Genomic DNA, 17307 nt, shown 5'->3' on the forward strand with positions numbered 1-17307 from the left:
TGTTAAAGAGAAGATTTACTGATCGTTAGAACGATGGATTCCTGATGGAATCAAAGCTCTGAATCTGGGAGGAAAGCGGAGCAGGAGTTCCGATCACACCGTCCTGCATCGTCGTTCCTCGGCTGCACGTCGGCGCCGAGCAGCCGAGGAGGAGCGGATGGACCTAGAGCGGGAGCTGGTGGTGGAGGAGGTGAAGAAAGAAACAGATGGGAAAAAAAAGAATCATGTTGCATAATCAAGCTGTTTATTTTTCTGCATGGAATGGTGAACACAAAAAAAGATGCCTGGATGCATTTATAGTCGGGGCATCGTTTGGCTGGCTATGTCATTGTCTCCTGCCTAAAAACTAAACTCCTTCAAATGCATAAAAAAGTCATTTTTCTCCTCAGAATGACTAAATTTAGCTTAATCAACACTGAACATACGGCATACTGTAACACCCATTTACAATGGTCGGATCACCACAGCACCCTGGACTTTAGAAGAGCAGGAATATGCTAATTTAACAGAGGAAAAGTCCATAAATACATAAAAAAGGAAAACAAGATAGAGAAGGAAACAGGAAAGTTTTCAACTTAAATCCAGTTTCCAGAAAGAAAACCAAACCCGTTCTAATAACGTGGCCTCCATACAAACAGTCAGAAAATTCACAACACGAGAGTTTCCTCATTTAGTCATTGTTACAAAAGTCCTGCATTATAAAATAGGGCAGCTTTAAATCAGTATAATCAATAAAACCATAGAGCAGAGAGATGTCTCTCAGTCAGGCCCTGCGGCACTGCCCTCTGGCCAGTAGGAGGCGCTCCATCCTCCTTTGCTGCAGAACAAACTAAATCAACAGACAAACAGGAACGGAAGACGCTGCCCAAACTATTGCTTTCACGCTCACTTTTGTTTCTTTAAAAACGGTGCAAATTTAGTTCGTATCGTACACTCAGCCCAAAAATCGGATTAATGCTAGGCTGATTTTTTTTGACACTTTATAAAATGTCCGTGCAACGTTTAGATTTTTTTCCCTTCGATTGTTTAAAGACCTAGAAGCTGTTTTTTTATTAATTATATATATTTAGTGCAGATAATTAATGCCAAACTCTGGGCTAAAGGGAAGGCAGGAATACAGGAGAACTGCACCGACCCAAGTGGAACAACTCAACCATCACCGCGGCGTACGCGACGGAACCGGACGGAACCGGACTGAGCTTCTTCTTCTTCTACTGGAGAGCTAAGCGATCTTCGCCGGGATGGAGGAGGAGGAGGAGGGCTTGTTTGGGGCGGGCTTAATACAAAACAAGAACCCGAGGAAGTCTGGTGGTTGAGTGGGCCAGAACCACAGCAGGCCCGTTTGCTCTGACTTTGGATTAGAAAGAGGAAAAGTAACCATAAAAAGGACAGAATTCATCTGTGAGTGCAAGCAGACATTGCATATTTTACACCGTCATCACTCAGATGTGGGAACTGAGAACAATCAGGGGGAAGGAAACAGGAAAACATGGAACGTTTTCCAGCAGCAGATGTCAGTCACTGGAAAGAAGAAGAACGGGAAGAGCGTGAACTAATCCACCAGGAGGGTCAAAGGTCAGTCAGATGAGCAGAACACCTTCATTCTCAGTTCTGATTGTTCTGATGCTGTTTCCATCGACACCTGAGATGAGGATCAGTAGTTTTTATTCTAATGTAGTTATGTTTCTAAAATATTACCTACAGGAGAGAAATAAATTCAAACGTATCACGGGTATGAATAATTTTGGACCGAGGCTGAAGCAGGGGTGATGGGAAGGACTTCTCGCTGCTCCGTAATCCTCCACACGGCGTCTGGATCAGAGGTTCAAACATCTCCAGGAGGAACCGGCTCTGGTTTGGACCTGGACCGCTTTGGATGAACGTTTCCAACAGAAACAGAGCAGACGACACAAAGACTGAAAGATGTTAACTTCTGATCCTCAGACAGGAGCTGCTTTCACTCAACTTAGACAACTTGCTCCTAAATAAAGAGAATTCGCCTGCAGCGCCACCCACTGGCAGCACCAATGATCTAAAGCCGTCACCATAACTACGTTCCTCTGTATCTTCCTCACCTTCGCTGCTCATTTGACTGAACCTTGCCAACTGGACCAGAACCTCTGCTGACCCTTCAAACTCCGTCTCCACAGGGTTCCTCTGGCCCGCCTCAACATCTCGGATCAGGAGGAAAATTCACACAAGAAGAAGAAAGGTAAAAAAAAATCCCTCCAATTCAGATCTCATCAAGTCTGCTTTCAACTGAGGCACAGGCCACATCAACTGGATGAGACCGGACCGGAATGGACCAGATGAGACCAGAATGGACCGCATGAGACCGGAATGGACCGGATAAGACCGGAATGGACCGGATGAGACCGGACCAGATGAGACCGGAATGGACGGGACCGGACTGGATAAGACCGGAATGGACCGGATAAGACCGGACCAGAGGAGACCGGAATGGACCGGATGAGACCCGAATGGACCGGATGAGACCGGACCAGATGAGACCGGAATGGACGGGACCGGACTGGATAAGACCGGAATGGACCGGATAAGACCGGAATGGACCGGATAAGACCGGAATGGACCGGATGAGACCGGAATGGACCGGATGAGACCGGACCAGATGAGACCGGAATGGACGGGACCGGACTAGATAAGACCGGAATGGACCGGATAAGACCGGACCAGAGGAGACCTGAATGGACCGGATGAGACCTGAATGGACCGGATGAGACCGGAATGGACCGGATGAGACCGGACCAGATGAGACCGGAATGGACGGGACCAGACTGGATAAGACCAGAATGGGTGGAACCGGATTAAACCGGACCAGACTGGACTGGACGGGACCAAACTAAGCGACGGCTGCTGGGAAGCACCTGATGTTGTGAATGTTTACAATATATTGTCTGTTTCTAACTACATCATCTATGGAAAAGACTGTTACTAACACGAACACATGCAGATTTTTTTTTTACTCTTTTTAAACACTTTTTCATTTAAACTCGTGTTTTTTTAATGTGTCTGTTTGTGTGTTTATAGATATTTATAGAATAAGAAAGAAAAAACGAACTGAAGAAGAGCTGAGTTAAGGTCTTTCATTAACAAGCCACACCCTCCGATTACACACTCACAGCCTATTGGCTGGCTGCAGGACCAAGTGCTTGTGATTGGACGGGGCCCCTGGAAGACCCCGCCAATCAAATCGTGAGCCGTTACCGGGCAGATTATCTTGCCTAATTGATTTGTTTCAAGTCTAAATTCTTCTGATTTCGCTTCATGAGACGTTTGTTTTTCCTGAAGCAGAATGAAGTGCTCAGTAAAATAAATTAATCGCTTGGCGTTTTTTTTTAATAACTGAGTAAAAATCAGTCCTTAGCTGCACGAGATGCTTAAAAAACAGTTATCTCTTTAAGGGGTTCTCATATCAAACTAACAGAGGAACAAAGAACAAAACAACGATCAAAGTGAACGTGGCTCCCTTATTTGTCAACGGGTCAGGATTTCGGGTTAACCCAAGGCTGCGGGCTGTTTGCTTTGCTACCCCAGTATTTTAGAGTCCCAGAGGTGTGAGTGGACTAGAAGAAAAATATACATTTAGATATACGATATTTAATAATCCCACAGCTAGTCAACAAAATTGCACTTTTCCTCTTGATTTCACTGTTAGGTTTGAGAGACATGGCTCTCTCCTCACTGCCTGCTTGACCTCAGACCCTGAAGGTTTGGCCCACCCTGCGTACGCAGCACCGTCACCCAGACAGGTGGATGGATGGAGGAGGAAGAGGAAATGGTGGCTAAAAGAGCAAAACCAATGAGCCATGAAGCCGAAGCCTCCAGAGAAACAAGCGCTTGGTGAAACATAGCAACAAACCCAGCTGGCTATGGGCCTTCATCACCCACCCGCCTGAGACCCCGTGTTTAGTTCATGCCGCAGCATCTCTGAGCTCGTCCCGTCAAAGTGGTCCATGTCCTCAGAGAGAGCTGGAGAGGCGGCGTCCCCCTCAGGAGGGATGCTTCAGCTGGTGCCTCTGAGCCAGGGACACCCCAGCCCCTCCTTCAACACCTTCCCACCAGTCCCAGGCTGCAGGTATCCACTAGGTGGTGGTGGTGGGGGGGTGGGGGTGGGGGGGGCTACATGGGGAGCTTCAAAACAATGAAAGTTCACACAGCAAAAAGTGATTTGATAGGTAGTTCCTCCAAAGAGGGATTTCTGTGATTCAGTCTGATCACTTTCCCAGAACCCGGCGGGCCGTTCCTCCTTCCCCCTTAGATCTGGGATTCAGGGAAAAATGATCGAGGCTCAGATCCAGCACTACAGATACATGAACCAAGCGCCTGCAAGGAATTCTGGGACAAATAATTCTCAGAGAGGGTGCGTTTGATCCGCTTTAGCCATGCTGATGCCGAGTCGTTTGACGGTGGAGCCAGGATCTGCAGGACTTGCAAAGGGTTGACCAGGGACAGGTGAGATGGGCTTTCTGTCACAGCTGGTGTCCGAGGTGGAGGAGGAGACTGCAGTAGTTTACTGTAGAGGAGGGTGGGGGCAACTCAGGAGTCCTTATCCCAGGTACCACTGTGGAGACAGAGAGAGGCGTTAACATCCGAGCAGAGCGCCAGTCCTCTAACCTGCACCCAGGATGCAATCTGCAGCAGAAAAATGGTTTAATTTGAGCGTCAGCCTTCAGGAAGAGGCACATTTTACATGAAAACCAAAGAGTCAGAGGAACATTTCCATTGAAGACCTGACGAGGACCTCAGAGCTGTATCATCGTCCTTCTTAGAACCAAAGAGTCCTATTGTCCGTCTTACAGACTGTTATTTTTAGACATTACAGAGAACAAATTGTGTCGTAAGAGATGTGATCCGATTCTGTCTGATGTTCATATTACAGCTCATGAACGGACCTTCAGGTCTGTTCTAGGAGTGTGAACAGGTTCTCAGGAGCAGATTGCATTACTGTGTTTGTGGATTGTGTTCAGTTTCTAGATCACAGATGTCAAACTCAAGGCCCGTGGGCCGAATCCGGCCCGTCAAGGTAAATTATCCGGCCCTCAAGAGCCAAAAAAAAAAGCATATCATGTAATAAAGTAGAGGTATATATCCTTTTAAAGTGTACAAAGTGGCTAAAGCTGTGCCACCTGTAAGTGTAACTCACCCCAATATCAACTTTTCTTGCAGATAAACTGTATAAACTGGGCCTAAGGTTGCTATTTTTATGTTACTGTGCATTTTTTTATACTTCTATGTGAACTGGAATAAAATTATGAAATGAAAAGTATCGTCTCTACACGTGCTACCGGCCCTTTTAATGACTTTATGACGCCAAAGTGGCCCCATATAGAAATGAGTTTGACACCCCTGTTCTAGATGAACAGAAAGCTGAGAACCGAGGACGGAGCCTGGGGGACTCTACAGGTCCGCAGTAGAAAAAGAAATGAGCTGCCCATCAGTGTGGAGAGAGCTTTATGGCTGTTTCCAGACGTTATCAAGTCTATCATTACTGCGTCTATCCACAAACAAACGGAGGCCTGCAAAGCTGCGTCTGACTGAAGAACAATGTCCTCAGATGAGACCCAAGTAGACATGTCTACCAATCGCACAGAACCATGTTTGGAGAAAACCAAACATTACTTATCAGCACAAACGCCTCATGGCAACCATCAAGCTTGGTGGTGGATGAACCTGGCAACCTCCCCGTTACCTTCTACTCAGTAGACCAAAGGTTTCTAGAGTAAAACTTGGGTCAGTCTGTCCAACAGATGAAACTTGGCCCAAACTGGTTCTCCAGCAGAACAATAATCCAAAACAAGCAGCAGATTTACAACAGAAAGGCTTGAAAACAAGAGCAGCAAGGCAGCGGCCTAGTCAAAGTACACACCAGGTCCTGGCTGAAATGTTTTCGTGGGACCTTTAAGCATTTTTCCATTTCAGCTCCACTTGACTCTGCTTGATCTGTCTCTAAAAAGGTAAATAAATCATAAATAAAAACATAAATAAAAAGAAATACAAACAATGTTTGTATTTTTGTATCTACAAGAATGTGTTGATCTACTCCAAAGTTTGCCTCATGGAGGATAAAGTTAGGGCTTCATGAGGAACAACTAGAAGGACTTTAAAGTGCAAAACCGCAGACTTTGACCGCAGAGAATTATCGTGGTTGGATATTGAGGCGGTGCTGATTCTGTGGAGCGTTCGGTGTGTTAGCGGCTGCTGCAGCGGTTCTCTGCCTTCCTCCCACACATGGTGGTTCCATCCGCCAACACATTGTTCAACCAGACTCTTTAGGGACAAAACGTCAGAGCGTTCTCTGTATATGAAAGTGATGCAAATCTAATCATTAAGCTAGACTGCACAGATGAGAGATTTCTTTTTGTCTGATCTTTTGTGTCACGGCCCTGCCCAGGAGGAGGAGACAGAAGACAGGAAAACGACAGCCAGCATCGGGTAAAATGAGAGAAAGCCTCGCTGAGGATCTGATTAAGGTTGTTAAATCCAGCGCAGCCGTCTGCGTCTACAAAGCTAAATGTGTCATTTTCCTTTTGTTTCCTTCAGGCTAGGTTCATGATTGTAAATAGTAAAACTGTATTTTGGTCAGACCTACACCATTCATGGTGGGCCTAAACATCGATGTTTAACTTTTCCCCGTAAGGTAAACGTTCTGGTTTCTCCTCTGCTAATTAGTGAACAGCGGTCAGCCCTACTCCACTCATCCTACCTCCTGAGGAGGAATGGAAAAGCTGTAATCAAAATGCTGGTGAGGCGGGCGGAGCTGAATAGAGCCGGAGTAACGGGCAGAGAGCTGAGCAGGAACCCAAATAACCAAGAAGAGTGGACCAAAGTAATGCCCTGTGGAGGCTGTAGTGTGTTTTAATCATAAGAGTAGAGTTTAATCATTTCAGAGCCTAAACCTTTTTCATTATGGCCAGAACTGAAAGAGGCGTTACAGTCTTTTCAGGAGAAGGACTGACTCTGGCGGAGAAGTAGCCAAAACCCAAAGAAAAGCTTCTGAAGAACTATCGATCCAGACATCTTGAGAACATTCCTGAACGTCTGGCTGCTGGAAAACTGTCTACGCTGCAGTGACCTCTGCAGCCTGCAGGGACCCTGGATCCCAGACGGGCCCCTGAGCGGCCCCCGCCGAGCTTCAGAGGGACGGGGCGTTGCTGCGGACCCGTCTGTGTGCGATATCTCTGATCGGCTGCTATTGATCGCCAACGGTTCCAGTTTCACCAATCTCTCCCTCATCGTTCTAACTGCCACGCCAAGTTCAAGTTCGTCCACGTCTTACATCATGTCTGGTTGCCGGGACAACCAGACGGCCTGGGACGTGACTACCATCGCCAAGGACCCCCCCACCTTAAAACACTCCCCTTACTTTACTACCCTTCCCTTCTCATCATCCTCACTCCTCTTCCTCAGCAGTCCTCTCTGGATCACTCCCCCCCCCCCCCCCCACACACACACACACGGTATCGATTTAAAGTGAAGACGCACACATCTACACGCAGTCTTGGAGATGGAGGCAGAGTTTAGGAAATGTGTCTGAAAATAAAAGGAAGTTTAATAAAACACGGGGGGAGAAAGCCTTCGCTTGTCGTGTTTCCGCGTGTCTGTGGCTCTCTGTGGGTTCCTGAGTGTGTTGTGGGTTCCTGAGTGTGTGTTGTGGGTTCCTGAGTGTGTGTTGCAGGCTCTGCAGGCCGCCGTGCAGCCAGACCCTCCTGCTCCTGACTCGTTGTAATTCTACTGCTCTGTGTGCGTGCAGTGATAGAGGAGAAGACTGGAAGGTTAGTTTTTAATCAATACAACTTGCTGACGCGGGGACTTTTCTGGCCCGCTCTCTCTCTCCCGCTGTGTGTTGGTGTCTCTCGCCCTCCCCCCAGCACTGCAGCAGCCCCCCCACCACCACCACCACCACCTCTGTCCTGAGAAGACTCTGAAGATGAAACTCTCACCGGCCGGCCAGACAGCCAGAATTTCTCTGACAGCTGTAATTCAGCCGTTTTATGCTTGTCTTGCACTGGAGGACCAGAAAACGTCTTCCTGTTTGGTCTCACTTAGATATCCTGTCCAAAACTCCTTATTTCTCCACCTTTTCCTTCCTGTGATCTTTTAAAGTGGCCTAATTGTGTTAAAAAAAGACCCAGTTTGGACGGGGATGTACGTGAAATCTCCTGGACAACAATAGCCAGAGCCTGGAAAAGACGAAGGACGGGGGTGTCTTCTGGACATTGTTTTGAAAGGTTTTGGACCAACTTGTTTATGGTTTCAGCCCTCACAACAGGGACTGCCCTGGGTCCTGCTTTGGACACAATTTATCCTGAAACATCAAATATTTAACCTAAAACTTTACCCTGACACACCCAAATATGCCCTGAAAAACCAAAACTTTAACCTGAAATACCCTATGGGTGTTTATTCTCAGAAACATCCACAATTTACCTTAGCAATTTATCTGAAGGCATCAAAAATTTACCCTGAAAGTTTACCTGGAAACACCCAAAATTTACTCTAAACAAAATTTTTACCCTGACAGAACCAAATTTTAACCTTAGGGCGCCACACTGACGGTTTTAGACACAAAAGCAGGATTTCAAATAATATGTACTACATTTTCAAAATAATGTGACCAGGATATGTAGACAGCTCTCTAAGACCAAATTAACAGTTTATTGGCCAAAAACTTTGATTTGGTGGTGAGTTACCCTTCAAACATCCAAAATTTACCCCAAAGTTTTACCCAGAAAATTCACTCTGGAAAATCTGTTATTTACCCTGGAATATCTAATTTTACCCTGAAACATCCTGGTATTCCACTACCTCTGGAATACTCAAAATTAACCACAAATGGTCAACTGCAAATATCCTGAATTTACCCTGAAATATTTAAATTTTACCCCAAAACACATTAAATCTACACTGAAAATATAATTTGAAACAAAATATTACCCTGAAACACCCACAATGTCTTATTTTGAAATATAAATTTAACCTGAAAATTTACCATGAAACACCCAATAGTTACCCTGAAGATTTACATTTAATCCCCCCAAATTTACCATGAAATATCCAAAATTTACCCCAAAACTTTACCTTGAAACACCCTTAATTTGCCCTGAATATTTACCTTGAAATTCCCAAAATAATCCCTGAAACATTAAACATTTACTCCAACATTTTACATTGCAATTCATCTGATCCCTGGGAAATTAAAAAATCTACCAGATATTTGCTCCTGAAATATCCTAAATTTACCCTGGAAATGTACTCTTAAACCCATAACATTTACCATGAAAGCTAAAAATATTTACCCCAAATGTTTTTCCTTGAAATATCCAAAATGTACCTTGATAGCCCCCAGATTTACCCTGAAACACCTTATGCTGGAATACTCAAAATTTTATCCAAATGGTTACCTGCAAATATTCTGAATTTACCCTGAAACAAAAACAATTACCTTGAAACAATGCCATGTGTAACGCCATGCTGTAACACCATGTGTAACGCCATGCTGTAACGCCATGTGTAACGCTATGCTGTAACGCTATGCTGTAACGCCATGTGTAACGCTATGTGTAACGCTATGCTGTAACGCCATGCTGTAACGCCATGTGTAACGGCATGCTGTAATGGCATGCTGTAACGCCATGCTGTAACGCCATGTGTAACGCCATGCATAATGGCATGCATAACGCCATGCTGTAATGCCATGCTGTAATGCCATGTGTAACGGCATGCTGTAATGGCATGCTGTAACGCTATGTGTAACGGCATGTGTAACGACATGATGTAACGCCATGTGTAACGCCATGCATAACGGCATGTGTAATGGCATGCTGTAACGCCATGCTGTAACGCCATGCTGTAACGCTATGTGTAACACCATGCTGTAACGCCATGTGTAACACCATGCTGTAACGCTATGTGTAACGCCATGCTGTAACGCCATGCTGTAACGCTATGTGTAACACCATGGTTTAACGCTATGTGTAACACCATGTGTAACGCCATGCTGTAACGCCATGCGTAACGCCATGCTGTAACGCCATGCTGTAACGCTATGTGTAACACCATGCTGTAACACCATGTGTAACGCCATGCTGTAACACCATGTGTAACGCTATGTGTAACGCCATGCTGTAACGCTATGTGTAACACCATGTGTAACGCTATGTGTAACACCATGTGTAACACCATGTGTAACGCCATGCTGTAACACCATGCTGTAACACCATGTGTAACACCATGTGTAACGCCATGCTGTAACGCTATGTGTAACGCCATGCTGTAACACCATGCTGTAACGCCATGTGTAACGCCATGCTGTAATGCCATGCTGTAACACCATGCTGTAACGGCATGCTGTAACACCATGCTGTAACACCATGTGTAACGCTATGTGTAACACCATGTGTAACGCTATGTGTAACACCATGTGTAACGCCATGTGTAACGCTATGCTGTAACACCATGCTGTAACACCATGTGTAACGCTATGTGTAACACCATGTGTAACGCCATGTGTAACGCCATGCTGTAACACCATGCTGTAACACCATGTGTAACGCCATGCTGTAACACCATGTGTAACGCCATGCTGTAACACCATGTGTAACGCCATGCTGTAACGCCATGTGTAACGCTATGCTGTAACGCTATGCTGTAACGCCATGTGTAACGCTATGTGTAACGCTATGCTGTAACGCTATGCTGTAACGCCATGCTGTAACGCCATGTGTATCGCCATGCATAATGGCATGCATAACGCCATGCTGTAATGCCATGCTGTAATGCCATGTGTAACGGCATGCTGTAATGGCATGCTGTAACGCCATGCTGTAACGCTATGTGTAACGGCATGTGTAACGACATGATGTAACGCCATGTGTAACGCCATGCATAACGGCATGTGTAATGGCATGCTGTAACGCCATGCTGTAACGCTATGTGTAACACCATGCTGTAACGCCATGTGTAACACCATGCTGTAACGCTATGTGTAACGCTATGTGTAACGCCATGGTTTAACGCTATGTGTAACACCATGTGTAACGCCATGCTGTAACGCCATGCGTAACGCCATGCTGTAACGCCATGCTGTAACGCTATGTGTAACACCATGCTGTAACACCATGTGTAACGCCATGCTGTAACACCATGTGTAACGCTATGTGTAACGCCATGCTGTAACGCTATGTGTAACACCATGTGTAACGCTATGTGTAACACCATGTGTAACACCATGTGTAACGCCATGCTGTAACACCATGCTGTAACACCATGTGTAACACCATGTGTAACGCCATGCTGTAACGCTATGTGTAACGCCATGCTGTAACACCATGCTGTAACGCCATGTGTAACGCCATGCTGTAATGCCATGCTGTAACACCATGCTGTAACGGCATGCTGTAACACCATGCTGTAACACCATGTGTAACGCTATGTGTAACACCATGTGTAACGCTATGTGTAACACCATGTGTAACGCCATGTGTAACGCTATGCTGTAACACCATGCTGTAACACCATGTGTAACGCTATGTGTAACACCATGTGTAACGCCATGTGTAACACCATGCTGTAACGCCATGCTGTAACGCCATGTGTAACGCCATGCTGTAACGCCATGCTGTAACACCATGCTGTAACGGCATGCTGTAACACCATGTGTAACGCTATGTGTAACACCATGCTGTAACGCCATGCTGTAACGCCATGTGTAACGCCATGCTGTAACGCCATGCTGTAACACCATGCTGTAACGGCATGCTGTAACACCATGTGTAACGCCATGTGTAACACCATGCTGTAACGCCATGTGTAACGCCATGCATAACGGCATGCATAACGCCCTGCTGTAATGCCATGCTGTAACGCCATGTGTAACGCCATGCTGTAATGGCATGCTGTAACGCCTTGCTGTATCGCCATGTGTAGCGCCATGCATAACAGCATGTGTAACGGCATGCTGTAATGGCATGCTGTAACGCCTTGCTGTAACGCCATGTGTAACGCCATGCGTAACGCCATGCTGTAATGTTATGCTGTAACGCCATGTGTAACGCTATGCTGTAACGTTATGCTGTAACGCCATGTGTAACGCTATGCTGTAACGCCATGCTGTAACGCCATGCATAACGGCATGTGTAACGGCATGTGTAACGCCATGCGTAACGCCATGCATAACGGCATGTGTAACGCCATGCTGTAACGTTATGCTGTATCGTTATGCTGTAACGCCATGTGTAACGCCATGTGTAACGCCATGTGTAACGTCATGCTGTAACGTTATGCTGTAACGCTATGTGTAACGACATGATGTAATGCCATGCGTAACGCCAATTCGCGCCACGCCTGTAGATGGAAACATTTCTTTTTTCTATTTTGCAACATTTTAAACCTTTTCTCAGAATTCGCACGATAGAACGGATGGAAACATAACTAGTAACCTTCACCAACCCAAGCTTCTAGCAACAAAAGTTTTCATCCTCTGATTCTGGAATTGAGGAATTGCTCATTATTCCCACACAGCGAGAGGATGCAGCAGCAGCAGCAGCAGCTCATGGAGCCAGAGGAGGAATAAATAAATAAGCGGCTCTGTTTCAGAGACAAACACCTGGCCCACGTCGGCCTCTCAGAGGGTGTGTGCTGGCCTGTGACAGGATCGATAAATCGACAGACACGTTCACTGCAGGTCACCACACACACACACACAATAACACAATAACACACACACCAGAGCGATGGAGCATGTCTGAAATGTCAACAGAGGACTCCCAGCTCATTGTTATCTGTGTGTGTGAGAGAGATGAGTTAAAGCGCAGCCGACCAATCATTGTACTCTCCATAAATCAGCTGACAAACACAGCCTGACCCGGACACGCGCGCGCACACACACACACCATTAAAATGCTGCCCTCACTGACCGAGAAATATCCCAAATGAATATTTTTCAGTGTTTCTATCACAACTTTTTTGACCCTAAAATCTCAACTCAGAGACAAAGGCGCCAGAGCGGTCACATGACTGATCAGCTGACCAGTCGCCATGACACCAGAGTCGGCTGAAAGAAACGGTTTCTGCTGGTTTAGACCTCAGAAAGTGTTTGAAGCGATTAAAAGTTCTTCACCAGACGGATTTCCTGAGATAAACCTCTGAAGGAACATTTGCTGCTAATCGTTCTTCCTGCTGGAAAAACAGTTGCTATTGCTTCAGCCGTAGCTGGATAAAAACGCTAAACCCTGATTGGCGCCTGATGACATCACAATGCAGAACTTCTGCAACGATTTGGCTGCAGAATTGTTTTTGTCAACTTTGCATTTTTACGTTTTTGATGTTTGAGATCCAGGATTTTGCCTGTTTGGCTTCATGCGTCTGCAGACTGAACCCAGTTTTACTGACACTTTGGTTCTGAAATCCAAAGAGGAGAACCCATGAGGAACTGAGGAAGCCTTCCTGGGTGAACCACAGCATTAGCCTGAAATGAGAGAACATCAGGAGTTCTCTCATTTACGGCGGCAGTGGAACAGTGGCCCACGTGGATCGGTTCCTCCTGTTCTTGTCATGCAAACCTTTACTTAGATGAAGCTCTGGATATATTCTGTGCAGGTTCTGGTCCTATCAGCCTGGGTAGAGGCTGCTTTAAACAGACACGGATCAGTTATCCTCATTTCCTGGAGGCGTTCCTGAGATTCTGAATCACCTCCAAACCAGGTGAGTTCATCAGGTGTTCTCATGAACAGGCTGGCTGCTAAGATCCAGAACCAGGACCATGTTTCCTCTAGAAGTGAGTAGATTCAGGATGCTGCATCGGCTTGTAGTGACTGATCTGATCCACAGGGGGCGCTGGTGTTATCAGCAGTGATCACACACACCAATGACCTGGTGGTCCCACCTGGAGCCACGTTGGTAAGAAGCCAGCAGACTTTCCCGGTGCAGTCCGGTCTTACCTGAGGTTGCTGAGGGAGGTTGAAGCCGGGGTCCCGGGGCCCGACGCTGACGAACCGTTGGGCCGGAGATGTGGAGGGGGTGGAGTACGCTGCAGAACACACACAGACACAGGTGAGTACCGAGGTGGGCGGAGCGTGACAGGTAAACATCCACTCTGACATCCACTCAGGAGAGAAAATCAGATTTATTTCATGTTTAAACTGAAATGTAATTCATTAAAAAACAACAACGCCCAGGCGATCATTTGACCAATCAATCTTTAAAGGCAACTGATGAGGAGTTGCTTCCTATTGATAGAGTTTAGCAGAAGATTTGGGTCAGAAAGCACCTGAACGACACATCTGGGTGTAAATGTGGAGGAGCAATAGCAGGATTAGCTGTTTTGGCTGCAGCTCGGCCTGCTGGTGCCAAACGTCAGCAGTTATCTGAACATCCTGAAGCCAACCCGACCCAGCACAGCTCAGATCATGGAGCAAATGTGGAGATAATGATGTTTGTAGCCTGCAGGAACTCACTGGGGGAGGAGGGGGAGTTGCCTCCCCCCTCCGTGGAGGAGGTGGAGGGCGGCTTGGCGTCGACGGGCAGCGGGACGGGCCGGGCCATCGGGGGAGGTGGCGGGGGAGGCAGCATGGGCGTCGGCAGGAAGGGGTTGTGGACTTTCCCCTGGGAGCTGCTGTTGGGCTGAGGAAGAGGAGGGAGAGGAGTCAGGAGCAGAGACAGAAAACAGAACCTGGACTCACTGAGTGGTTCTGATCATCTTAGTTGAACATGTTCTAGTTGGTAACAGCCAATTGGCTCAATTCAATTCATTCAATTCAATTTTATTTATATAGCACCACTGAACAATACATGTCATCTAAAGTCTCTTTCTAAAGTCAGACTCCATCAGATCCTCCAGGTTGGTGAGAAAGTTTCCTCCTGAAAGAGCGTAGAGCCACAGTGGACAGTCGTCTGCATTGTTGATGGCTTTGCAGCAATCCCTCATACTGAGCATGCATGAAGCGACAGTGGAGAGGAAAACTCCCCTTTAACAGGGAGGAGAACCTCCAGCAGAACCAGAACCAGGCTCAGTGTGAACGCTCATCTGCCTCCACCCACTGGGGCTTAGAGAAGACAGAGCAGAGACACAGAAAGCACAGAAGCTCACATTGACCCAGGAGTACTTTCTATGTTAGATGGTAATAGAGGATGATCTGCCTCCCCTGATGATGTCACAGCTAACAGAACGCCAGAGAACAAAAAGTTAAAAGCTGAAATAACAACAAACAATGCAGATTGGAGAGCAGTAGGAGAACTCAGCAGAGAGAGAGAAATAGATCCTGATGTCCTCCAGCAGCCTAAGCCTATAGCAGCATAACTATAGAGATAGCTCAGGGTAACATGAGCCACTCTGACTAGAAGCTTTGTCAAAAAGGAAAGTTTTAAGTTTAGTCTTAAAAGTAGACGGGGTGTCTGCCTCACGGACCAAAACTGGGAGTTGGTTCCACAGGAGAGGAGCCTGATAGCTAAAGGATCTGCCTCCCATTCTACTTTTAGAGACTCTAGGAACCACCAGCAGACCTGCAGTCTGAGAGCGAAGTGCTCTGTTAGGAACATACGGGGTAATCAGAGCTCTGATATATGATGGAGCTTGATTATTAAGGGCTTTATACGTTTGAAGGAGAATTTTAAATTCTATTCTTGATTTAACAGGAAGCCAATGAAGGGAAGCTAAAACTGGAGTAATATGATCCCTCTTCTTAAAGGGACAGTTCAGTATTTACACAAAAAAACACATAAACAGTCTAGAACAAAGTCTGATAATTTTGCCAATGGGAAGCATATATATAGTAAAGAGAATTGGTCCAAGGACTGAACCCTGTGGTACTCCACAGGTGACCCTAGAGTTTGAGGAAGATTTATTATTAATGTGAACAAACAGGAATCTGTCCGACAGATAAGATTTAAACCAGCCTAATGCTTTTCCCTTAATCCCTACAGTATGCTCAAGTCTTTGTAGGAGAATATTGTGATCAACTGTATCAAATGCAGCACTGAGATCTAACAGGACAAGTATAGACACAAGTCCATTATCTGAGGCCATGAGAATATCATTAGTGACCTTCACCAGAGCTGCTTCAGTGCTATGATGAGCTCTGAAGCCTGACTGAAACTCCTCAAGTAGGTCATTACTTTGTAAATGTTCACATAGTTGATTAGCAACTACTTTCTCAGGAATTTTAAATAAGAAAAGAAGATTAGATATAGGTCTGTAATTTACTAACTCATCTTGATCAAGAGATGGTTTCTTAAGTAAAGGTTTAATAACAGCTACTTTAAAAACCTGTGGTACATATCCATTTACTAAGGATAGATTAATCATGTCTAAAATAGTGCCACTGATCAAAGGGAATATGTCCTTAAACAACTTGGTTGGGATTGGGTCTAACATACAGGTAGAAGGTTTAGATGAAGCTAAAATTTTAGATAGCTCAGAAAGCTCTACTGCTTCTAAACAGTTCAGACACTGCGCAGGTTCTAAGGATTCCTCCAACGCTGCCTCACTTACTGAGGACGAGGTAATCATGTTTGGGAGGATGCCAATTATTTTATTTTTAATGGAATTAATTTTATTTATGAAGAATCCCATAAAATCATTACTGCTAAGAGCTAAGGGAATGGATGGATCAACAGAGCTGTGGCTCTGGGTAAGTTTGGCAACTGTACTGAAGAGAAATCTAGAATTATTTTTATTCTCCTCAATTAAATCAAAGTGTTGAAGATAAATCCAGAACTGTGAGTATTGGACCCATCTGGACGCTGACTCAGCATTAGAAATGTCAAAGTGCCGAAACATCTGTTTGATTGGACCGCTGCTCATGTCACTGTTTGTTCAGCTGCCATCTTGGTCAGGCAACAGCGGTGAATCTGACCGGGTTTCCTGGTTCTGAGGAGTCCAAATAAATGATGACACCCCTGCTCCACCGATTTATTCATCTTCAAAACAGCAACTTTGTCTTTTTTCTGTGTTATATGCGAGTTGACCTGAGATCTCCATTCGTTCTCCAGTTGCTGGAGGCAGCCGTGATTCCCTTCCTCTCTAGTCAGTCTCACAGACAGCAGCTGCCTCGTCCTGCAAACCCGGCTGCAGTCGGAGCAGAGAGATGTCCACTCCTCTCCGTTTGCACTTTGCTAATGAACCAAAAGCAGCGCAGAGACATCCAGCAAGCTGCGCCCAGGACCGTGTTGACCAGGAGATATGCAGCGAGAACGTTAAACAGGAGAAGGAGCAGAGGAGAGGCTAGAGGCGCTGCTGAAGCCTACACTGAGGTCAGATGTAAAGACTAGAGAGGAGCAGCGAAAACGGCT

The 17307-nt window shown here is 45.9% G+C and overlaps 1 protein-coding gene across 4 annotated transcripts in view; it reads right to left on the minus strand.

Annotated features, from left to right (window-relative positions):
• Nucleotides 1–222: 222 nt before the first annotated feature.
• The window catches only part of nfia (nuclear factor I/A), a 77875-nt gene continuing 60790 nt past the window's right edge, over nt 223–17307 (minus strand). For 3 of the 4 annotated variants that reach the window (XM_036131774.1, XM_036131773.1, XM_036131772.1), the window contains 3 exons: nt 14475–14640; nt 13959–14047; nt 223–4582 (listed from right to left, as the gene is read on the minus strand). In XM_036131774.1, the coding sequence (XP_035987667.1) occupies nt 4568–4582; nt 13959–14047; nt 14475–14640 (270 nt within the window). In that variant the 3' untranslated portion in view covers nt 223–4567. The remainder of the gene's footprint in view (nt 4583–13958; nt 14048–14474; nt 14641–17307) is intronic. The other variant, XM_036131775.1, reaches the window with a different exon arrangement.

The sequence above is a fragment of the Fundulus heteroclitus genome, unplaced genomic scaffold (assembly GCF_011125445.2).
Source record: "Fundulus heteroclitus isolate FHET01 unplaced genomic scaffold, MU-UCD_Fhet_4.1 scaffold_46, whole genome shotgun sequence".
In the NCBI taxonomy this organism is placed as follows: domain Eukaryota; kingdom Metazoa; phylum Chordata; class Actinopteri; order Cyprinodontiformes; family Fundulidae; genus Fundulus; species Fundulus heteroclitus.